We start from the raw sequence: 24,538 nt of genomic DNA, 5'->3' as shown, positions 1-24,538 counted from the left end.
GATCAGGACGGTTTTCCCAGATTCATAGATCGTAAAGTCAGAAGGGGCCATTGTGATCAACTAGTCTGACCTCTTCTATAACATAGGTCACAGGACTTCCCCAAATTGACTCCTGTTTGAATCAGAGTATATCTTTTAGATAAACAACCAATTTTGATTTAAAAGCTGCTAATGATGGAGAATTCACCACAACCCTTGATAAGGTGTTCCAGTGGTAATTTACCCTGTTAAAAATGTGCACCATATTTCTGGACTCAATTTGTCTAGCTTCAACTTCCAGTCACTGGATTTTGTTTCTACTTTTCACTGCTACACTGAAGAGCCCTCTATTATCAAATTTCTGTTTCCCTTGTAGGTACTTACAGACTGTGATCAAGTTACCCCTTAACTTTTTCTTTGATAAGCTAAATAGATTTAGTTCACTGAGTCTTTCTTTATAAGGCTTGTTTTCTAATACCTTAAGCATTCTCATGGCTCTTCTCTTAAGTCTCCCCAATTTACCAACATCCTTCTTGAACTGCTGACACCAGAACTGGAGACGGTATTCCACAAGCAGTCCTACCAGTGCCAAATACAGGGGAGTATATATAATCTCCCTACTCCTATGCAAGATTCCCCTGTATATACATTCAAGGATCACATTAGCCTTTCTGGCCACAGTATCACACTGGGAACTCATGCTCGGATGATTATCCACCATGACCCCCAAGTCTTTTTCAGAGTCTCTGCTTCTCAGGATAGAGCCCTCCATTCTGTAACTATGGCCTGCATTCATTCTTCCTAGATGGATGATTTTACATTTGGTCTTATTAAAATGCAAATTGTTCGCTCATGCCCAGTTTACCAAGTGATCCAGATTGTTATTATTTACCACTCCCCCAATCTTTGTCTTATCTGCAAATTTACCATTAATTGTTTTGTGTTTTCTTCCAGGTCATTGATAAAAATGTTAAATAGCACTGGGCCAAGAACCAATCCCAGAAGGATCCCACCAGAAACACACCCACTTGACGATTCCATTTACAATTACATTTTGAGACCTGTCAGTCAGTTTTTAATCTATGTAATGTATGCTATATTGATTTTGTAGGATTCTAGTTTCTTAATCAAAATGCTGTGTGGTACCAAGTCAAATGCCTTATAGAAGTCAAAGTATATTACATCAATACTATTAACTATTATTATTTATCAACCAAACATAAAACCTCCAAAAATCAGGGTGGTTTAATAAGATCTACTTTCTGTAAATCCATGTTGATTGGCCTTTAATTCTTTATTAATCAAGACCAATATAATCAATTCCATTATTCTGGATCAAAGTCAAGTTGACAGTCCTGAAGTTACCCAGGTCATCTTATTACACTTTTTAAATATTCATGAATGAATATCCATCATGCTAGACAGAAATGAAAGATTTATCCTTAAACACAACTGGTTATAATATTTAAAGACAATGTAATAACGGAAGTAGTTTGAGAGGTTTCCTTGTTTTTTTACTTATTTTAAATTATTACCATAATTCGTTGTAACCCTAGGATACATGTAATTTCCAAACCTTATTTCCTTTCCAAAGACTGCTGACTAGCAAGAGTTAGGCTACTTCCCCTTACCCAAACAAAACAAATAGATGTTGTTCCTTTCAGCAATTGTACTGGCTGAAGTTCATTACTAAGATGAGTAGAGATCATTGCCCTAGTCTATATGAAATAGGTGTTCAATTGAAAGGACACAATGTTTAAAACTGAAGGAATTCTACATATCTGTCATGAACACTTCTCATTTATGATGTTACGGAAAACATTAACTGCAATGATCACTTGTAAGAGCAAACACTGAGGAACTAATCTTAACATTTCTCAAAACAATCCTTAGCTTTAATTTTCCTTTTTGACATCAAATAAAATTTAATCTTGTTGCATTTTCATACAATACCTAAAATCAGCTTTCCTTTGTGCCGGGAACGCCTTATATCCTGTCTTGGATCATGCACCTGTCTTTTGTTGCTTGTGAAATGCTGCCAAAGGGATAAAGGACTAGGGAATTAACCTACACCACAGCACTGATCTTCCTTGTGATCTAATGATCAGATATGGCTTGCTGTAAGAGCAGCTTCACAGTCAACTCTAAGTTTCCTATTTGGTGACTCAATGCAGAATTTCCAGCCAGGAAACAGTTTCCTAAATACGGATTCCAAAACAACTGTTCTTAAGGGTGGTCTCTAGCTTTTGAAAAGCAAACAGCTGCAAAAAGCTTAAGACAGTTTTCACAGGTGTAGACCTCTGCATAGCAGGGCTGCTGCAGTCTCATAAGCCGAAATCATCACCATCACCATTTTTTATTTCACATTTTTTCACATTATTTCACATTAAAATAAAATATATTTTATTTTATTTCATATTTTTTTTCACAAGGGCCTTTCGTAACAGGACTATCACAGGAAAGAATGGCTATTTACCATACAGCAACTGGTTCATCAAGATGAGTTGTCTATATTATTCTCCTTCTGGTATGCATGTGCCCCATGTGCTCAAGATTAAATTATTTTGGCCAGCTGTGTCCACTGGGGCCGGGGCTGCACCTTAGGAGTCCTGGCACCCCCTCTCCTAGGACATAACGGGCAGAGCAGGCCTAAATGTCCTTCATTTCCTTTATCAATACAAACTTCAGATGTTACAGGACTTTAATAGTGAGGGAAGGGGGTGGGTTGTGGAATACATATGGATAACATCTCAAAGAATTACAATTACAGTAGGGTTAGTAATTCTTTCTTTGAGTGGCTGTCCATCTGTATACCACTTCTCGTGAATCAAAAGCAGTGTTCTGACAGACAGAAAGTGAATGCTTGGAGTCTACTTAAGTAAAGACTGCAGGGCAGCTCTGCCAAAGCTGGTGTCAGATTTTGATGCCTTGACTAGGGAATCGTGCTGTGTAAGAGTATGTACTGATTCCCGTGTAGTCACCTTACAGGTTTCAGTAAGAGGCAATCTTTCCAGAGAAGCTGGCTCTATCCTGTATGGGAGGATCTAGCCTGGCAAATTCATAGCAAGCTCTAATACAGGGGTCGGCAACCTTTCAGAAGTGGTGTGCTGAGTCTTCATTTATTTACTCCAATTTAAGGTTTTGCATGCCAGTAATACATTTTAATGTTTTTAGAAGGTCTCTTTCTATAAGTCTACAATATACAACTAAACTACTGTCGTATGTAAAGTAAATAAGGTTTTAAAAATGTTTAAGAAGCTTCATTTAAAATTAAATTAAAATGCAGAGCCCCCCCAGACCGGTGGCCAGGACCTGGGCAGTGTGACTGCCACTGAAAATCAGCTCGCGTGCCGCCTTTGGAACACGTGCCATAGGTTGCCTACCCCTGCTCTAATACAATCAGATACCCCCTAAGAAAGTCTCTAGGATGACATTTTCTGACCCTTGTTTGCAAATGTTACAGAAAGTATAGAGGAATTTCTGAATGGTTTTGTTCTGTCTAGGTAAAAAGAGAGCCCCACAGGGGGAGCATCTGTCAACAGCAGTTTGGTGGATAGAGATTAAAAAAAAAGGTACTCCTTTGTATACCTGGATAGGATCCAATTTAACACTAAGAACTTTTCAGCGGACCTACACCCTCATGTCTACGTGATATCTGTTGGGTAGATATACAGATTTCAATCATCCTTGCATGCAGCGTAGGTGACCTCTGACAGGCAGTGTGATATATATGCAGGAAGTCTGAGGAGTGAGAGACAGACTCTTACTGATATTTGAGGGTGAACCTGCAGCTGGGTGATGAGATCCACTATGGTTTTGAAATCTGTCTTAAGACAGACTAGTGTTTCCTGTTGCGGAATCCAGTACTCTGACCTCTATTCTCTGGATTCTTGAGTCTGAGACCCAAACTGTTGAGCTGTAGGATTTGGTGAATAGAGTCAATCACCTATGTGGGATGTTTCTCAGATGAGCCAACTGTTGAGGCAAGAATATAAATGGATCCCTTGCTTCATCAGAGCTGTCACTACTGCCAAGTAGTTGGTGAAGGTTCTTGGTGCTGTTGATAAAGCAAAGGACAGAAATCTGTCCCAATATTAGACGCTTCTAACCTGTCATCTCATGTATTTTTTGTGTACCAGGTGATTTGTTATGTGAAAATACACGTCCTGTGTATCAAGAGCCATTAATCTGTCCTAAGGATCTACTAACAGGATTGTAGAAGCTCGGATTACCATCCTGAATTTGAAACGGCAGATGACGGCATTGAATTGTGCCAAGCCCAGGATTGGGAGTCAGTCTCCCTTCTATGAAATTAAAAAATAATGTGAGTGAAATCCATTCCCCTGAATTCTAGAGGCACTTCTTCTATTGCTCTGAGATTTACAAGTGAGTCCACTTCTTGCTGTAACAGCCTCTAACGAGAAGGGGCCCTGAAGAAGGATGGGGAAGAAGAAATAGGGTAGGAAGGCTCTGAAAAAGTATGGAATACCACACTTCATTGATATCTAATACCCAGTGGTCTGAGGCAATGTGGTTCCAGGCCTCCTGAAAACAAAACAGGCAGTTGACAATATGAAGAAGAGGAAAAGTACCGATCCTCTATATGCTCCAAGTGACTCATAAGCAAGGCATCAAATTTGTTTTCTTGCTCTGTAGAATGGGGGAGTAGCAGATGAAGAAACCGTAGTCTCCCCTTTGTTGGAACCTCTCTCTTTTTCTTGGTGGTTCTGAGGGTCTCTACTGACTATCCTGGTGGTGGGGTGAGGAGCAGGCTCTGCTGGAGTAAGACAGAAGCCTAGCTTGTTTTCTCCTGAGTGCCAGTGTGCAGACTCCCAAAGACATCTAAGTTACTCATGAGTGTTTTAGCTAGTGCAAGGCTTCATCTGTTTTGGTGTTCAAGAGGTCAGAGCTATCAAATGGAGGATCCTCAATAGTTGTCTATGACTGCAATCTTTGGCAATACCTAAAGACACACGAAGATGGATGCGCTGTAGATCTCGATACTATGTCCAAGACATGAGACATCACCTGGAGAGAAGTGTTGGCCAGTAGCTGACGCTTGGAGACAATAGTCCTCAGTTCCTCCTTGCTACCTTATGAATCACATTTTAAACGGTCTTCATTTAAATAATCTTATTTAGATAACAGTGCCTGATAAATGAGTAATATGTATTTGCAAACTTGCGGAGGAGTAGCTTTTTCTTCTGAATAAATCTAATCTTTCTGGGTTCTTGTCTTGTGGTAGTGTTTTTGGTGGTTCTAGCTGTCAGGTTTTCTCAGGTACAGCGGTTGCAATCGTGGACCCCTAAGAATCCTGGGACCAGATGTGTAGAAAAGCACTCAAATGCTTTTGAGTTTGACCAGATGAAGGTACTTGGCAGTGCCAGTCTGCTTTTCTGGAAGTAGGCACCTCAGACACTGATGTCTGCCAAAAGATGTTTCTCTAGCTACTGACCTTGGCACTGAAGCTATTTTTGAATAACCTAACCTAACCATGACTATTTAACCTGAGTCACCACTAATGTCTTTGGTGGTGATTATCATTTCATGCTCCTGCAGTTGCAAAGTGTGAGTGACCTGTGCCTCTTGTATCACTGTACAGGATTTCAGAGGGGAGGTAGTCCTAGCCTCGGAAGTAGAAGCTGGCTCTCTTGATTGTTGCATACCCCAAAGGGGCCCAGTAGGCGAGGATTGAGCCTGATAAGGGTTCGGGCCAAACGGTAGGTACCATGGAGAATCCTCATCCCTACATCCTGAAGGTCTCTGAGTGTAATAATGGGCCCTATACTCCTATGAAAAGTAGGAGTCATTGGAACAGAAGCACAGTGAGTGGATAGGGGATGTTTCTCTCTGTGCTCAGAAGCTGAGGAAAATAATGTCGGTCCTTGAAGAGAGGGTACTTGAACAGGGGAAGATAAACTACAAGCTTATGCTATGGTACTGGCGTTTATGAAGTGCTCAGCACCATAACAATATTACTGGTTGGCACTGTATATGGCAGTCTCACCACCAAAGACATTAGTGGTGATTCAGGATGAATAGGTTTCAGAGTAGCAGCCGTGTTAGTCTGTATTCGCAAAAAGAAAAGGAGGACTTGTGGCACCTTAGAGACTAACCAATTTATTAGAGCATAAGCTTTCGCTGTAGCTCACGAAAGCTTATGCTCTAATAAATTGGTTAGTCTCTAAGGTGCCACAAGTCCTCCTTTTCTTTCAGGATGAATAGTCATTGTTAGGTTATGTTATTCAAAAATAGCTCCAGTGTCAAGAAGGTCAGTAGCAAAAACAGCTGAATCAAGGTCGCTGGCATCAGAGTCACAGGTATCAAGGCGATAGGTATCATGTGCATCAAAGCTGATACCAAAGCATCAGTACAGGGCAGTGTACTGAGCTCCACTTGACGTGGTACCATTGCTTGGCAAGCTGTCTCTGTGAGTGTGTCAGAGGGACCTATTTTGGGTCATGAACTACCATTTGAAGAGAAAGGCAGAGATGATTTCAGCCTCTTTCTACTAGGTCTAGCAGATTTGTGCTCTCTGGAAGAGAGGTGTTTATAAATTTAGAGAGTTTAAGGCCAGAAGGACCACTAAATAATCTTGTTCAGAGGTGGGCAAACTATGGCCCGAGGGCCACATCCAACCCACAGAACCCTCCTGCCCGGTCTCTGAGCTCCTGGCCCTGGAAGCTAGCCCCTGGCCCCTCCCCTGCTGTTCCCCCTCCCCCGCAGCCTCAGCTCACTGCTCTGGGCAGTGGGGCTGCAGAGCCATGGCCTGACCCGGTGCTCTGTGCTGAGCGGTGGCATGGCTGGCTCCAGCTGGGCGGCACAGCTGTCTGTCCTGGCACTCTGTGCGGCACAGCTCTAGCGCCGCCAGCCACCAGTGCTCCAGGCAATGTGGTAAGGGGGCAGGGGCGTTGGATAGAGGGCAGGGGAGTTGGGAGGGCTGGTCGGGGGTGAGGGTGTGGATAGGTGTCGGGGCAGTCAGAGGGCGGGGAACAGGGGGCTTGAATGGGGGCAGGGGTCCCGGTGGGGGTGCGGTCAGGAAGTGGGGGGGGGAGTTGGATGGGGCGGGGAGGAGGGGTAGTCAGGGAGAAAGGGTGGTTGGATCGGGCAGGGGTCCTGGGGGGGCAGTCAGGAATGAGAGGAGGGGTTGGATGGAGCAGTGGGAGAGAGTCAGGGGTGGGGGATCTGGGGGCGGTCAGGGGTTAGGGAGGTTGGATGTGGCAGGAGTCCTGGTGGGGGGACATGAGGGGCGAGAAGCAAGGGGGGTCGGATAGGGGGATGGGCCACGCCTGGCTGTTTGGGGAGGCACAGCCTCCCCTAACCAGTGCTCCATACAATTTCAGAAACCCTGCGCCAGGAAGTCTGCCGATGATGCGTGTGCCACAGCAGCCCTAAGGATGCCACTAAGGCAAAAATCTCTGATGACCGCGTCCGTGGGTGTACGCACATCTAGAATGGAATCGATATGAGCAAGCACTCAAATAAGAACCTCTCTTGGTAGCTGCTTATTTTACAACACAAGGATACACATCTGGTATGTCCCTTGTAGCTTTCTGTTCCAGTCCTCCGAAGACAGGTTCCTCAGTAGATGACTTGTGGAGTTTCTGATACTGATTTGATACTTCTAGCTGGAATGAATGCTTCACAGTTCTCTCTCTCCTCTTGGTCACAAATCATCAGCCGACTTCTTTGTTTTCTACTTTCTCCAATCCCTTATCACCTTGATCCTTCCCCTTGTGGCATCTGAGACAACATTTTCTGAATCTGGTTACGCAATAGGTCTGTTTTTACTCAGATGCTACTCAATCTTGAAACTTAGGCTTCCAGATCACGTATCATCTCTTCCATAAGAACATAAGAAGGCCACACTGGGTCAGATCAAAGGTCCATCCAGCCCAGTATCCTGTCTACCAACAGTGGCCAATGCCAGGTGCCCCAGAGGAAGTGAACCTAACAGGTAATGATCAAGTGATCTCTCTCCTGCCATCCATCTCCGCCCTCTGGCAAATAGAGGTTAGGAACACCATTCCTTACCCATCCTGGCTAATAACCATTAATGGACTTAACCTCCATGAATTTATCCAGGTCTCTTTTAAAACCCTGTTATAGTCCTAGCCTTCACAACCTCCTCAAGCAAGGAGTTCCACAGGTTGACTGTGCGCTGAGTGAAGAAGAACTTCCTTTTCTTTGTTTTAAACCTGCTGCCCATTAATTTCATTTGGTGGCCCCTAGTTCTTATATTATGGGAACAAGTAAATAACTTTTCCTTATTCACTTTTCCACACCACTCATGATTTTATGTACCTCTACCATATCCCCCCTTAGTCTCCTCTTTTCCAAGCTGAAAAGTCCTAGCCTCTTTAATCTCTCCTCATATGGGACCCGTTCCAAACCCCTAATCATTTTAGTTGCCTTTTCTGAACCTTTTCTAATGCCCTGTCAAGGTTCCTCCCCCACTCTGAACTCTAGGGTACAGATGTGGGGACCTGCATGAAAAACCTCCTAAGCTTATCTTTACCAGCTTAGGTCAAAACTTCCCCAAGGTACAAAATATTCCACCCTTTGTCCTTGGATTGGCCGCTACCACCACCAAACTAATACTGGTTACTGGGGAAGAGCTGTTTGGACGCGTCTTTCCCCCCAAAATACTTCCCAAAACCTTGCACCCCACTTCCTGGACAAGGTTTGGTAAAAAGCCTCACCAATTTGCCTAGGTGACTACAGACCCAGACCCTTGGATCTTAAGAACAATGAACAATCCTCCCAACACTTGCACCCCTCCCCCTTTCCTGGGAAATGTTGGATAAAAAGCCTCACCAATTTGCATAGGTGACCACAGATCCAAACCCTTGGATCTGAGAACAATGAAAAAGCATTCAGTTTTCTTAAAAGAAGACTTTTAATAAAAAAAGAAGTAAATAGAAATAAATAAATCCCCCCTGTAAAATCAGGATGGTAGATATCCTACAGGGTAATTAGATTCAAAAACATAGAGAACCCCTCTAGGCAAAACCTTAAGTTACAAAAAAGATACACAGACAGAAATAGTTATTCTATTCAGCACAATTCTTTTCTCAGCCATTTAAAGAAATCATAATCTAACACATACCTAGCTAGATTACTTACTAAAAGTTCTAAGACTCCATTCCTGGTCTATCCCTGGCAGAAACCAGCATAAGACAGACACACAGACCCTTTGTTTCTCTCCCTCCTCCCAGCTTTTGAAAGTATCTTGTCTCCTCATTGGTCATTTTGGTCAGGTGCCAGCGAGGTTACCTTTAGCTTCTTAACCCTTTACAGGTGAGAGGAGCTTTCCCCTGGCCAGGAGGGATTTCAAAGGGGTTTACCCTTCCCTTTATATTTATGACATGCCCGTATATCTTTTTTGAGATGAGGGGACCACATCTGCATGCAGTATTCAAGATGTGGGCATACCATGGATTTATATAAGGGCAATAAGATATTCTCCGTCTTATTCTCTATCCCTTTTTTTAATGATTCCTAACATCCCATTTGCTTTTTTGACTGCCGCTGCACACTACGTGGACGTCTTCAGAGAACAATCCACGATAACTCCAAGATCTTTCTACTGATTAGTTGTGGCTAAATTAGCCCCCATCATATTGTACGTATAGTTGGGGTTATTTTTTCCAATGTGCTTTACTTTACATTTATCCACATTAAATTTCATTTGCCATTTTGTTGCCCAATCACTTAGTTTTGTGAGATTTTTTTGAAGTTCTTCACAGTCTGCTTTGGTCTTAACTATCTTGAGCAGTTTAGTATCATCTGCAAACTTTGCCACCTCACTGTTTACCCCTTTCTCCAAATCATTTATGAATAAGTTGACTAGGATTGGTCCTAGGACTGACCCTTGGGGAACAACACTAGTTACCCCTCTCCATTCTGAAAATTTACCATTTATTCCTACTCTTTATTCTCTGTCTTTTAACCAGTTCTCAATCCATGAAAGGATCTTCCTTCTTATTCCATGACAACTTAATTTATGCAAGAGCCTTTGGTGAGGGATCTTGTCAAAGGCTTTCTGGAAATATAAGTACACTATGTCCACTGGATCTCCCTTGTCCACATGTTTGTTGACCCCCTCAAAGAACTCTAACAGATTAGTAAGACAGGATTTCCTTTTACAGAAACCATCTTGACTTTTGCGCAACAATTTATGTTCTTCTATGCGTGTCTGACAATTTTATTCTTTATTATTGTTTCAACTAATTTGCCCGGTACTGACATTAGACTTACCGGTCTGTAATTGTCAGGATCACCTCTAGAGCCCTTCTTAAATATTGGCGTTACATTAGCTATCTTCCAGTCATTGGGCATAGTAGCTGATTTAAAGGACAGGTTACAAACCATAGTTAATAGTGCCGCAATTTCATATTTGAGTTCTTTCAGAACTCTTGGGTGAATGCCATCTGGTCCCGGTGACTTGTTACTGTTAAGTTTCTCAATTAATTCCAAAACCACCTCTAGTGACACTAGATTTGTCACCTACAAAAGACGGCTCAGGTTTGGGAATCTCCCTAACATCCTCAGCCGTGAAGACTGAACCAAAGAATTCATTTAGTTTCTCCGCAATGACTTTATCATCGTTAAGTGCTCCTTTTGTCTCTCCATCGTCCAGGGGCCTCACTGATTGTTTAGCAGCTTCCTGCTTCTGATGTCCTTAAACATTTTGTTATTATTACCTTTTGAGTTTTTGGCTAGATGTTCTTCAAACTCCTTTTTGGCTTCTCTGATTACATTTTTACATTTAATTTGGCAGTGTTTAAGCTCCTATTTACCTCATTAGGATTTGACTTCCACTTTTTAAAAGATGCCTTTTTATCTCTCTCTCTGCTCCTTTGACATGGTTAAGCCACGGTGGCTCTATTTTAGTTCTTTTACTGTGTTTTTTAATTTGGGGTATACATTTAAGTTGAGCCTCGATTATGGTGTATTTGAAAAGTGTCCATGCATCTTACAGGGATTTCACTCTAGTCACTGTACCAGTGGCCAGCAGCTTGCATTTCTTGCACCAGGGACCTCTTAAGTCTTCCATCAGAAAGGAGAAGTTAGCACAGCCAACGCAGACCACAACAGTTGTTCCAACATCATTCACATCCACTCACTCCAAAATTCCACTGTTTGCAGCCCCTGTTCACCTGGGAACTCCTTCCTACACCTCTCAGATGACTTAGCTTCTCTAATGGTCTTCGCTAACAACTTCTTAGCCAAGAGCTTGGGAGTTGAACTGGAGCTTGCAGGAGCACTGAGTCCGAGGCCTAGCAGTGCCTTTCTTTTCCAGTTCTGAGGACTCAATCTCTCTCAGAGAAATAGTTTGCAGCAAGCCTCTCCTACCTTTTGTGGTCTTTTAGAAAAAGAACAGCAGTCAGCATTTTTCTAGGATGTGCCCCTCTCCAAAGCAACACCCACACACACCTCAAGTATGCATGGTTCAGCAGAATAGTTTCATCGTAAGAGGGGCAAGTCTTGAGACCAGTTCTGCCATAAAGACTATGCCCTGGTACCACAAATTGCTAAATCTAAAAAGTAAGTCTCTCATTCGCTCTCTCTATAGACATAGATATCTACAGATGTATAGAGATATAGATAAAGATAGAGAGAGAGTGAGTCAGCCAGTATTAGCAAATACTAATACTAACTACACTAAACTAACACTATAAGAACATAGTAATTATTTACAAAAATAGATTTTGGCTTGCACAGTGTGCAAGAGATGTGGGTACTGTCAGGGATTCTTTGTCACGGCCACAGGAAATAAGAGGGACAACTGGACCTACTCTGTCCTTTATGCACTCAGGTGGTGAGAGCATGAGGGGACCTAGGGCATAGGCATGGCCTCAACAGACACTGCTGACCAAAAGAAACCAGTCTTGAGCAAATGGGGCACAAGCACACCAGAAATGAAATACATAGGGATAATCACCCAAAAAAGAAAGAAAAAATGCTTTAGATACTGGACCTTGATAAAACTCTAAACCAGAAGAGAGGAAGAGACATAGTCTTAATAATAATATTAAGATACTAACAGCCAGAGAAACCATTCTTGAAAATAGAGCTTATGCAGTAATAAGTCAATTTTTCTATATTCTTACATATGCAGTTTAAACATAGTGCTTGCTCTGCACAGAATCTACATTTACCAATTTTACGTAAAAATAAAATACTGCATATAAAGAATACGATTCTTGGCATCTTTTGGGACTTTATACATACATAATTTTATATTACATGAATATATCAAAATCAAATCTTAAACCTATTTTGAATTAAGGGATTTCAAAGCTCTCTGCAGTGAAAAAAAACCTACCAGACCCAGAAATAGAAGTTCACATCTGAACACTCAAGTTTTAGAGAAAATGATAAAATTTCAGGGTAAAATTAGATTTAGATACCAAAAGCAAGAACTACCAATGCTGAATATGAATTGTCATAAATATAAAGGGAAGGGTAAACCCCTTTGAAATCCCTCCTGGCTAGGGGAAAGCTCCTCTCACCTGTAAAGGGTTAAGAAGCTAAAGGTAACCTCGCTGGCACCTGACCAAAATGACCAATGAGGAGACAAGATACTTTCAAAAGCTGGGAGGAGGGAGAGAAACAAAGGGTCTGTGTCTGTCTGTATGCTGGTTTCTGCCAGGGATAGACCAGGAATGGAGCCTTAGAACTTTTAGTAAGTAATCTAGCTAGGTATGTGTTAGATTATGATTTCTTTAAATGGCTGAGAAAAGAATTGTGCTGAATAGAATAACTATTTCTGTCTGTGTATCTTTTTTGTAACTTAAGGTTTTGCCTAGAGGGGTTCTCTATGTTTTTGAATCTAATTACCCTGTAGGATATCTACCATCCTGATTTTACAGGGGGGATTTCTTTATTTCTATTTACTTCTATTTTTTATTAAAAGTCTTCTTGTAAAACACTGAATGCTTTTTCATTGTTCTCAGATCCAAGGGTTTGGGTCTGTGGTCACCTATGCAAATTCGTGAGGCTTTTTATCCAACATTTCCCAGGAAAAGGGGGGTGCAAGTGTTGGGAGGATTGTTCATTGTTCTTAAGATCCAAGGGTCTGGGTCTGTAGTCACCTAGGCAAATTGGTGAGGCTTTTTACCAAACCTTGTCCAGGAAGTGGGGTGCAAGGTTTTGGGAAGTAAGTTGGGGGGAAGGACGCGTCCAAACAGCTCTTCCCCAGTAACCAGTATTAGTTTGGTGGTGGTAGCGGCCAGTCCAAGGATAACGGGTGTAATATTTTGTACCTTGGGGAAGTTTTGACCTAAGCTGGTAAAGATAAGCTTAGGAGGTTTTTCATGCAGGTCCCCACCTCTGTACCCTAGAGTTCAGAGTGGGGGAGGAACCTTGACATGGTGGCACAGCGGTGGGATTAACCTGAAATCATTTTGAGATCCAGTTGAGATTTTTTGAACTAGAAATACAGATTTTAAAAAGGAAATTTTTTTTTCTTTGGAAAGAAAGTCCAGAAAGCAGTTGAAACTGAAAGCAGATTGTTTTTTCTCTGCTTTGTGGCCAAGCAGAGACAAAAGGAGATTATCTTTGTGAATTGCAGGTTTTCTTTGCCTGGAGGCAGGGTACTTAACTCCTGCAGGGAAATTCACAGTCTTCCAACCCAGAGTTGTTTTTTTTTCTTTTCTTCCTAAAAGTAAATAGGGGGTGTGTGCTCTACCCATTTGCCTGGAGACAAAAGTGGCAGGGTTTTTTTTTTAGGATTTTGATTTTTTTTGTTTTACAAGGAGCACAGGTTTGAAAAGGAATTTTTTTTTTCTTTGGGCTGCGTAAGCACGTTTCCAAGTAGTTGGAGGTTTTTTACTTTAAATTGGGCCCAGAGCAGAGACAAGGGAATTGTCTTTTTCTGTAGGCTGACAATCACTATCAGAGAATAGGTATTCTATTCCCGCACAGCAAAATTTTACAGCCAAGTTTTGTTTGTTTATTTCTAAACCTCGGGTGTAAAGTTAGTTAAAAACAGAGAGGTTAGAATGACCAAATCCTCAGCTCGACTACAGCTGGAATTAGCCAAATTTCAGGCTGAGGAAAGACAAAGGGAACATGAAAGACAGATAGAACTCATGCGGCTGAAGAAGGAACAAGAAAGGGAGGCAGAACAACACCAAGCGGCTGCTCACAGGAGAGCTATGGAAGCGAGGGACAAAGAACTGGAGGAGAAGGAAAAAGAGAGGAAGTATGTGGAGGAGATGGAGAAGATAAAGGCTCAGCAAAATATCCCAACAAACCCTAGTAATCCTTCTCCAAGTACCACTTCCCATCCCAGAAAGTTCCCCACCTACAAGGCAGGCGATGATACTGAGGCCTTCCTAGAAAACTTCGAAAGGGTCTGCCTTGGGTACAATATCTCTACTGACCAATACATGGTAGAGCTGAGGCCACAGCTCAGTGGACCCTTAGCTGAGGTGGCAGCTGAAATGCCGAAAGAACACATGAACAAGTATGAACTGTTTAAATCCAAGGCGAGAGTCAGAATGGGGATAACACCCGAGCAGTCTCGTCGGAGGTTCCGAGCCCTAAGGTGGAAACCAGACATGTCATTTACCCGACATGCCTACCACATTGTGAAACATTGGGATGCCTGGATATCAGGAGCAAGTGTTGAATCTCCAGTAAATTTGCCCTTCCTAATGCAAATGGAACAATTCTTAGAGGGTGTTCCTGAGGAAATAGAAAGATACATCCTAGATGGGAAACCCAAAACTGTAATTGAGGCAGGAGAGATTGGAGCCAGATGGGTGGAGGTGGCAGAGAAGAAGAAAACTGGTCGCAGTTGGAGCGGAGACCAGAAGGGACCACCCCAGACCACACCCTATTACCGGGGGCCGCCCAAAGCCCCACCTACCTCCCAAAGAACCCTCCAGACCCCTTATCGTCCCACCACCCCATTCTCCAGCAACCCTCCTCGCCCCAGTGACCCGTCAGCTGGACGATGTTTTAAGTGTAACGAGCTGGGGCATGTAAAGGCCAACTGCCCCAAGAACCCCAACAGATTACAGTTCATTGCACTGGAATCACACCAGAGGTCCACAGGCCCAGATACCTCCCAGATACCCTTGGAGCGGAGGGAAACTGTGAGTGTGGGCGGGAAGAAGGTCACCGCGTGGAGGGACACCGGACCACAAGTGTCAGCTATCCATGCTTCCTTAGTGGACCCCAATTTAATCAACCCAGAGATCCAAGTGACGATTCAACCCTTCAAGTCCAACTCTTTCAATTTGCCTACAGCCAAGTTGCCTGTCCAGTACAAGGGCTGGTCAGGAATGTGGACTTTTGCAGTCTATGATGATTATCCCATCCCCATGCTGTTGGGGGAAGACTTGGCCAATCATGTGAAGCAGGCCAAGAGGGTGGGAATGATCACCCGCAGCCAGGCTAAACAAGCCGTGAGGCCTAGCTCTGTTCCGGAAACTTCTATCAGGACCCAGTCAGAGGTGATGGACCCGGACCCCAGGCCAATGTCTACAACAGCAGTAGTGGATCCAGTCCCAGAGACCCAGACGGAACCAGTCCCAGAACCGGAACCAGCCAAACAACCAACACCAGACCCCGTGCCAGCACTGAATCCAGTACTTGCAACCTCAACACCAGAGAGCCCCACCGAACCTGAACTGGCAGCAGCCGATAACCCTACACAAGAGGCTCAGCCGGAGCCTGAATCCCAACATAGTTCACCAGCGGAGAGCGGTTCACAGTCAACAGAAACAGCTCCATCCCCTATATTGCTTCCAGAGGGACCAAGCCTAGGTCCACAATCCCATGAGGAACTGATGTCTCCAGCATCAAGGGAACAGTTCCAGACCGAACAGGAAGCAGATGAAAGCCTCCAGAGAGCTTGGATGGCAGCACAGAGCAACCCACCGCCTCTCAGCTCTTCTAATCGATCCAGGTTTGTTGTAGAAAGAGGACTTTTATACAAGGAAACTCTTTCTGGGGGACACCAGGAAGACTGGCATCCTCAGAGACAGTTGGTAGTTCCAACTAAATACCGGGCCAAGCTCTTGAGCTTAGCCCATGATCACCCTAGTGGCCATGCTGGGGTGAACAAGACCAAAGACCGTTTGGGGGGATCATTCCACTGGGAGGGAATGGGCAAGGATGTTTCTACCTATGTCCAGTCTTGTGAGGTGTGCCAAAGAGTGGGAAAACCCCAAGACCAGGTCAAAGCTCCTCTCCAGCCACTCCCCATCATTGAAGTTCCATTTCAGCGAGTAGCTGTGGATATTCTGGGTCCTTTTCCGAAAAAGACACCCAGAGGAAAGCAGTACATACTGACTTTCATGGATTTTGCCACCCGATGGCCGGAAGCAGTAGCTCTAAGCAACACCAGGGCTAAAAGTGTGTGCCAGGCACTAGCAGACATTTTTGCCAGGGTAGGTTGGCCCTCCGACATCCTCACAGATGCAGGGACTAATTTCCTGGCAGGAACTATGAAAAACCTTTGGGAAGCTCATGGGGTAAATCACTTGGTTGCCACTCCTTACCATCATCAAACAAATGGCATGGTGGAGAAGTTTAATGGAACTTTGGGGGCCATGATACGTAAATTCTTAAATGAGCACTCCAATGATTGGGACCTAGTATTGCAGCAGTTGCTCTTTGCCTACAGAGCTGTACCACATCCCAGTTTAGGGCTTTCCCCATTTGAACTTGTATATGGCCGTGAGGTTAAGGGGCCATTGCAGTTGGTGAAGCAGCAATGGGAGGGGTTTACACCTTCTCCAGGAACTAACATTCTGGACTTTGTAACCAACCTACAAAACACCCTCCGAACCTCTTTAGCCCTTGCTAGAGAAAACTTACAGGATGCTCAAAAAGAGCAAAAAGCCTGGTATGATAAACATGCCAGAGAGCGTTCCTTCAAAGTAGGAGACCAGGTCATGGTCTTAAAGGCGCTCCAGGCCCATAAAATGGAAGCATCGTGGGAAGGGCCATTCATGGTCCAGGAGCGCCTGGGAGCTGTTAATTATCTCATAGCATTCCCCACCTCCAACCGAAAGCCTAACGTGTACCATATTAATTCTCTAAAGCCCTTTTATTCCAGAGAATTAAAGGTTTGTCAGTTTACAGCCCAGGGAGGAGATGATGCTGAGTGGCCCGAAGGTGTCTACTACGAAGGGAAATGTGGTGGTGGTGTGGAAGAGGTGAACCTCTCCATGACCCTTGGGCGTATGCAGCGACAGCAGATCCAGGAGCTGTGCACTAGCTACGCGCCAACGTTCTCAGCCACCCCAGGACTGACTGAATGGGCATACCACTCCACTGACACAGGTAATGCTCACCCAATTAGGGTCCAACCTTACTGGGTGTCTCCTCAAGCTAAAACTGCTATAGAACGGGAGATCCAGGATATGTTACAGATGGGGGTAATCCGCCCCTCTGGCAGTGCATGGGTATCTCCAGTGGTTCTAGTTCCCAAACCAGATGGGGAAATACGTTTTTGCGTGGACTACCGTAAGCTAAATGCTGTAACTCGCCCAGACAACTATCCAATGCCATGCACAGATGAACTATTAGAGAAACTGGGACGGGCCCAGTTCATCTCTACCTTGGACTTAACCAAGGGGTACTGGCAGGTACCGCTAGATGAATCTGCCAAGGAAAGGTCAGCCTTCATCACACATCTCGGGCTGTATGAATTTAATGTACTCCCTTTCGGGCTGCGAAATGCACCCGCCACTTTCCAAAGACTTGTAGATGGTCTCCTAGCGGGATTAGGAGAATATGCAGTCGCCTACCTTGACGATGTGGCCATATTTTCGGATTCCTGGGCAGACCACCTGGAACATCTACAAAAAGTCCTTGAGCGCATAAGGGAGGCAGGACTAACTGTTAAGGCTAAGAAGTGTCAAATAGGCCTAAACAGAGTGACTTACCTTGGACACCAGGTGGGTCAAGGAACTATCAGCCCCCTACAGGCCAAAGTGGATGCTATCCAAAAGTGGCCTGTCCCAAAGTCAAAGAAACAGGTTCAATCCTTCTTAGGCTTGGCCGGTTATTACAGACGATTTGTACCGCACTACAGCCAAATCGCTGCCCCACTGACAGACCTAACCAAAAAGAAACAGCCAAATGCTGTTCAGTGGACCGGAAAGTGTCAGAAGGCCTTTAACAAGCTTAAAGCGACACTCATGTCTGACCCTGTACTAAGGGCCCCAGACTTTGACAAACCGTTCCTAGTAACCACAGATGCATCAGAGCGTGGTGTGAGAGCAGTTTTAATGCAGAAAGGACCTGATCAAGAATTCCACCCTGTAGTGTTTCTCAGCAAAAAACTGTCTGAGAGGGAAAGCAACTGGTCAGTCACTGAAAAAGAATGTTACGCCATTGTCTACGCTCTGGAAAAGCTACGCCCATATGTTTGGGGACGGCGTTTCCACCTGCAAACCGACCATGCTGCACTGAAGTGGCTTCACACCGTCAAGGAAACTAACAAAAAACTTCTTCGGTGGAGTTTAGCTCTCCAAGATTTTGATTTCGACATCCAACACATCTCAGGAGCTTCTAACAAAGTGGCTGATGCACTCTCCTGTGAAAGTTTCCCAGAATCAACTGGTTAAAATCGTCCTTGAGATGTGGAAAATATTGTTAGTCTTTATGTACTTGGTAGTATATTTAGAGATGCATGTGTCTTATTAACTCTGTTTTTCCTAGAGCTCCAGGAAGAAATCCCAGCCAGAGTTTCACCCTAGCTGAGATTTGGGGGGCGTGTCATAAATATAAAGGGAAGGGTAAACCCCTTTGAAATCCCTCCTGGCCAGGGGAAAGCTCCTCTCACCTGTAAAGGGTTAAGAAGCTAAAGGTAACCTCGCTGGCACCTGACCAAAATGACCAATGAGGAGACAAGATACTTTCAAAAGCTGGGAGGAGGGAGAGAAACAAAGGGTCTGTGTCTGTCTGTATGCTGGTTTCTGCCAGGGATAGACCAGGAATGGAGCCTTAGAACTTTTAGTAAGTAATCTAGCTAGGTATGTGTTAGATTATGATTTCTTTAAATGGCTGAGAAAAGAATTGTGCTGAATAGAATAACTATTTCTGTCTGTGTATCTTTTTTGTAACTTAAGGTTTTGCCTAGAGGGGTTCTCTATGTTTTTGAATCTAATTACCCTGTAGGATATCTACCATCCTGATTTTACAGGGGGGATTTCTTTATTTCTATTTACTTCTATTTTTTATTAAAAGTCTTCTTGTAAAACACTGAATGCTTTTTCATTGTTCTCAGATCCAAGGGTTTGGGTCTGTGGTCACCTATGCAAATTCGTGAGGCTTTTTATCCAACATTTCCCAGGAAAAGGGGGGTGCAAGTGTTGGGAGGATTGTTCATTGTTCTTAAGATCCAAGGGTCTGGGTCTGTAGTCACCTAGGCAAATTGGTGAGGCTTTTTACCAAACCTTGTCCAGGAAGTGGGGTGCAAGGTTTTGGGAAGTAAGTTGGGGGGAAGGACGCGTCCAAACAGCTCTTCCCCAGTAACCAGTATTAGTTTGGTGGTGGTAGCGGCCAGTCCAAGGATAACGGGTGTAATATTTTGTACCTTGGGGAAGTTTTGACCTAAGCTGGTAAAGATAAGCTTAGGAGGTTTTTCATGCAGGTCCCCACCTCTGTACCCTAGAGTTCAGAGTGGGGGAGGAACCTTGACATGAATGCAAGGTACTTTAATGAGCTCCAAAAGTATAAGAATCCAGGAATTAAAAACTGAAAAATGTTAACTATCTTGAAGCGTAGCTTGTGCAATATTTTCCTGTGCCAGATACAGTAACATTTAAGGGTGCAGACAACATATGTCTCTGGAAGGTTGTTTCCTTCAACAGTTTCCTAACCACTCAATTCATTTTGCAGATTTATCACTTGGAAATATCTACTCTCTGTATTCATGCAGAATCTGAAGAGCCTGTAGTTCTTATAAAATTTGCATTTAAAAGACTTATCTTTTTGGGATTTGAGGAAAGTGAACTTTTCTCTTCTGAATAATAGAAATACTAGCGCAGTTCAAAGTGGAAAAACCACCACCACCACAAGGGAAAGATCAGTGCTTCACCCACCTACTTAGAGAAATCAAATGCTGACTCCTCCCCTCCCTAGCTTTTTAAGGGGTCTCCCACATGATTTCTCTCATAGATAACCAGGTTACATGACACTGTAGGAAAACTAGGTTACATGACACTGATTTGAGGGAGGTGAATACTGAAAATTCTAAGCAAGTTTTATACATTCAATTTTGACATTCTTTACTGGTTACAGCAAATAGACTTTTAAAGTAATACTTGAGAAGCTGAGTAATTTCATATTTTTAATGATCTCTTGCTCTCACTGCCTGTAGTTATAATACTGGTGATAGCAGAACCATGGCAACAGGACATTTTTTGCTGAGCTGAAGTTTATAAATGTTTTTCTATTTTCATGACTCAATTCCTTATTTAAATTTCCTGTACTGCAAGGAGCAAGATAACGACAGACTTCAATACAAATGGGTTAATCCTAACGTTTAAAGATGTCAGAGTTTTTAAAAAGATTTTAAAATTGAAGAAACACATACAGACACTGTATGGACTGCCTGATAAAAACAGATCTCACTAACTGTATTATGCCTCCTTCATACAAAAGGCAGAATATTTCTTTTACAAATATTGCCACATAAAACAAGATCACCATTCCAACATATTTTATGGTGGAAACTGGTGGCATAGTTGTCATAAATAGTTTAATTTACATAGGCCAACTCAGCAGAAGTCGCTGAGGAGAACAGAATAAATTCAGTAGTAAGGGACAGGACAAAAATACCTAGGGAAGGTAGTTACATAGGTTGGACACAGCATAAAATTAACAGATCAATTTACTAAGGTCAAGAGTATGAACCTGGGTCTGCAAAGCCATTTCAGCATATTCTTCTTCTGGCAGTAACAGATCATTAAGATTATCATTAAAAATTAACAAAAGTTAATAAGGCATGCTCAATGCAATTAATGTAATATAGTTCATTGCCCTGTTATATTAATATTGATTCCAGAGGCTACTCATTTTTTACCTCAAATTTTTGAACACCTTTGCACCGGAGTTTTGGTTCAATGTAAAAGTGAAATGTTTGTTATCAAACCTATAAAAGGCCATGTTGACATAGTTCAATTTACATGTTTGCTTTGTTTTTACTCGTCCTTTGATATTGAACAGCTGTTTCTTTATAGCCAAGAATGTGATTTTTGAAGAAATCTGTTCAGTAACTGACACTCCTCTCATAAGTTATACTTATTAGTCTAAAAAATAATAAGAGGGTTGTCTTACTCTTGGTGTCCAGCTGAGCCCGGTACTTTTCAAACCCCTTGAGTCGAACTCGTTCTCCTAAGAGCTGAAGAAACTCTTCAAAGGCTGGCCCTGCTGACTCATTGTTGTACATTTCCTCTTCAGTGCTCTGTCCACCTTTGCAATACATGATCCCCACTTTCAGCTGATAGCTTAACTACAAACAGAAATAAAGATTCAAGATGTATATATCTTTCAGGTTATATAGCATTTATTCTGCCTGATTTTCTTCAGTCATTTAGTTAGTCCCCTAGTTTACAGACTCAAAAAATACCTAATTATTTGTATAACTTTCTTGCTGATATCCCCGCTGTTTTCTACCATCTTTGCCTTAAGGATGATGAGCATTGTGATTCATAGATTCTAATGCCAGAAAGAACCACTGTGATCATCTAGTTTGACCTTCTGTATAACACAGGCCACAGAACTTCCCCAAAATAATTCCTAAATCATATCTTTTAGAAAAACATCCAACCTCAATTTAAAAATTGCCAGTGGAGAATCCACCCCAATCCTTGGTACATAGCTCCAATAGTTAATTTCCCTCACTGTTAATAAAAATGAAGGGCTGTGAAAGCCCGGGATTGAACCAGGGACCTTGAGATGACTAGGTACTTTTCACCTGAAGATCTCAAATTGCTTTCCACAGGGAAATAAACATTATCCTCCTCCTTTTGCAGATGAAGAAACTGAGGCACAGGAAGGCCAAGTGACTTATTAAAGGCCACACAAAAAGTCTAGGCAGAGGCAGGATAGGAACCAGACTGATTCCCAGCCTTATGCACTATCATTAAGATCACACTGCTTCCTTATGTAGAAGAGTAGCTCATAGTATTTGCTTATCACTGTTGTGAATGTCCATGAGTAGCGTGTTTCCTTGAGCTAGAGGAAAGATCAGAAGACACATGAAATTTGACTGGGTGATACCAGTCCACCACTGTAGGAATGGGTCATTTGCATTAGAAGAGTTTTCCTATGACTAATTTTCAGACAAGCAGCAAAACACAATTACACAAAGAAATTTTTTTAGCATTTTTTTTAGCTATTTCTTTTAAGGGTCACTGTCAATTATTTTTAAGCTATAATTTATCAATTTAGAAGCTTTAACATAAAATTTCTCTCTCTGGCAATTTTTGCTTTTCTTTTTCCATTTGACAATCAGGATGATTAAATATTAAACTCTCTAGCACTGTCAATGTCTGAATTGTCACTGAGTTCATATTTTTGGCAAAAAATTTAGCAATTAGACGTGATTTAAATGAAAATAATATTTACACCTTAGGTAATATCCCCTACCAGATTCTAACAGCTACTAGTAAGATAACGTAGGTTGATTTAGGATCAATGCTACTATATTGTGCTGGTAAAAATACCAGAAGTACCTAACACCTTCGTAACAATGGTATTTTATTTCCTATTTTAAAACCTCTCTAAATAAAAAGAATTTCTACATAACTGCAGAAGCAATATTATTATTAATCAATTTCTCCCCCTCTTAAATACTGTAGTTATTTAATAAATAAAATTAGCTTCTTTCTTCTTACTCAGTATTAATTATTTTTCAAATTTTAACAATGTGGGAAAAGCCCTAACATTTTCACCTACAATGAAAATTTTAGAGCATAAAAGACTTTTTATTTAGAAGCTCCAGGGCACACGAAGTAGTTTTGTTTTGTTTTGTTCTATAGGAGACAGGCAGGAGGGTTTGGATCAATTTTTTCTCCTTTCCCACAAAGCCTACAAAAAACTTGACAACAGTAAGGCTGCTGGTGCGCTGAGACCATTGTCTATTATGCTGACCAATATCGTATCGTTGCATCCTTGTACTCTCCCATTTGTCTGTATTCATGTTGTCTCCTGTCTTATACTTAGATTGTGAACTCTTTGGGGCAGGGACTTTTTATTGTGTGTTTGTAGAGCTCCTAGCACAGTGGGATTCTGGTGCAGACTGGGGCTCTGAGGTGTGATGATAACACAAATACAAAATAATAGCCTTGAAAGTAATTAAATATTACGTCTTTATTTGAGATAACTGGCTCTTTTGCCACAGCTCCAGAGAACCAAACTTGTGAGCTTGCAAGGAGATTAAATGACTTTTTACTCTAAATTGTGAGGAAAAGACTGAGTTCCCCATCCATTTGAGATTTATTTCTTCACATCTAACATTGACACAACAACCCCACAATGAAGTAAAGTTCAGTAAGAGTGACTTCACTAAACATAAAAGTATCGAGCAAGAGTCCATAACCAAATTAGATTTAGTGTAGTTTTTTAAAGCTCTGTTATATAGTAAGGACTGTCTTTGTCTGTTACATTGAAACAGGAAATTAATTTTCATTTGAAAGAGCATGCTCCTGAAAGAAAATAATGGACAGAACCTAGTTAACCTTCTTGAGAAGTAGAATGCTAGTACAATGGATTTGTCACTCAGTGATTTCTATTGCTTTACTATGTTCCACCTTGTAGATAGTGAACAAACTGTTTTTTCTGGTCCTGAATGTGGAGGAAGTGAGCTGTAGCTCACGAAAGCTTATGCTCTAATAAATTGGTTAGTCTCTAAGGTGCCACAAGTCCTCCTTTTCTTTTTGTCCTAAAGGAATGTCTCTAAGAGAACAAGGAAATGCAATAGAATGACAATTTTTCTCCTGATTGAAAATCTGCCAAGTCTTGATGACTATCATTTAATGTGCAAACATAAGTGCAGTATCTTTTCTTTACAATTAAATCAAAATAGGTGGAATATACTCAATTCAGGTTCATATAACTTAAGTAACAATCAATTTCTGTGCAAATATCTCGCAAGATGCTAAAGAGACGGGGGCATACACAATATAAATTATTTTCAGCATTTTCCTGAACATTGAAATGACACAAGAACAGTTTTCCCACTGTTTTTACTTAATATATTACATTTAAAAGTGCTCATCAGTAGCCTATGTTCTCACAGACTTCAATGGGAGCTGGCCAACACTTAATGATTTTGAAAATCCCAGCCTATTGTGTATTTTGTTTATTTCATGTACATTATGGGGGATAGTGAAGCAGATTAGTTAATGGAATACTCCTGGGGGAATTCTGCCCCACTGCACAAGGGCAGAATTCATGTCCCCCACAGATTTTATTTTCTCTGCAGAAAACAGATTCTGCCGGAGAGGCACAGCAGTTACACCTTTTGCCCACCAGGGGTTGCTGTGGCACCAACACAGAGGGCAGCTGGCTCCTGGGCCAG

At 42.3% G+C, this 24,538-nt stretch overlaps 1 protein-coding gene across 4 annotated transcripts in view; it reads right to left on the bottom strand.

Moving 5' to 3' along the window:
- Positions 1-24,538, bottom strand: part of SIPA1L1 (signal induced proliferation associated 1 like 1) — a 382,778-nt gene that overhangs the window by 81,541 nt on the left and 276,699 nt on the right. For all 4 annotated transcript variants that reach the window (XM_084631230.1, XM_084631229.1, XM_084631228.1 and 1 more), the window contains one exon: positions 21,292-21,466. In XM_084631230.1, the coding sequence (XP_084487356.1) occupies positions 21,292-21,466 (175 nt within the window). The remainder of the gene's footprint in view (positions 1-21,291; positions 21,467-24,538) is intronic.

This window comes from Lepidochelys olivacea (genome assembly GCF_965140295.1).
Source record: "Lepidochelys olivacea isolate rLepOli2 genome assembly, chromosome: 6".
Lineage (NCBI taxonomy): Eukaryota > Metazoa > Chordata > Testudines > Cheloniidae > Lepidochelys > Lepidochelys olivacea.
This window is presented reverse-complemented; position numbering and strand designations above follow the sequence as displayed.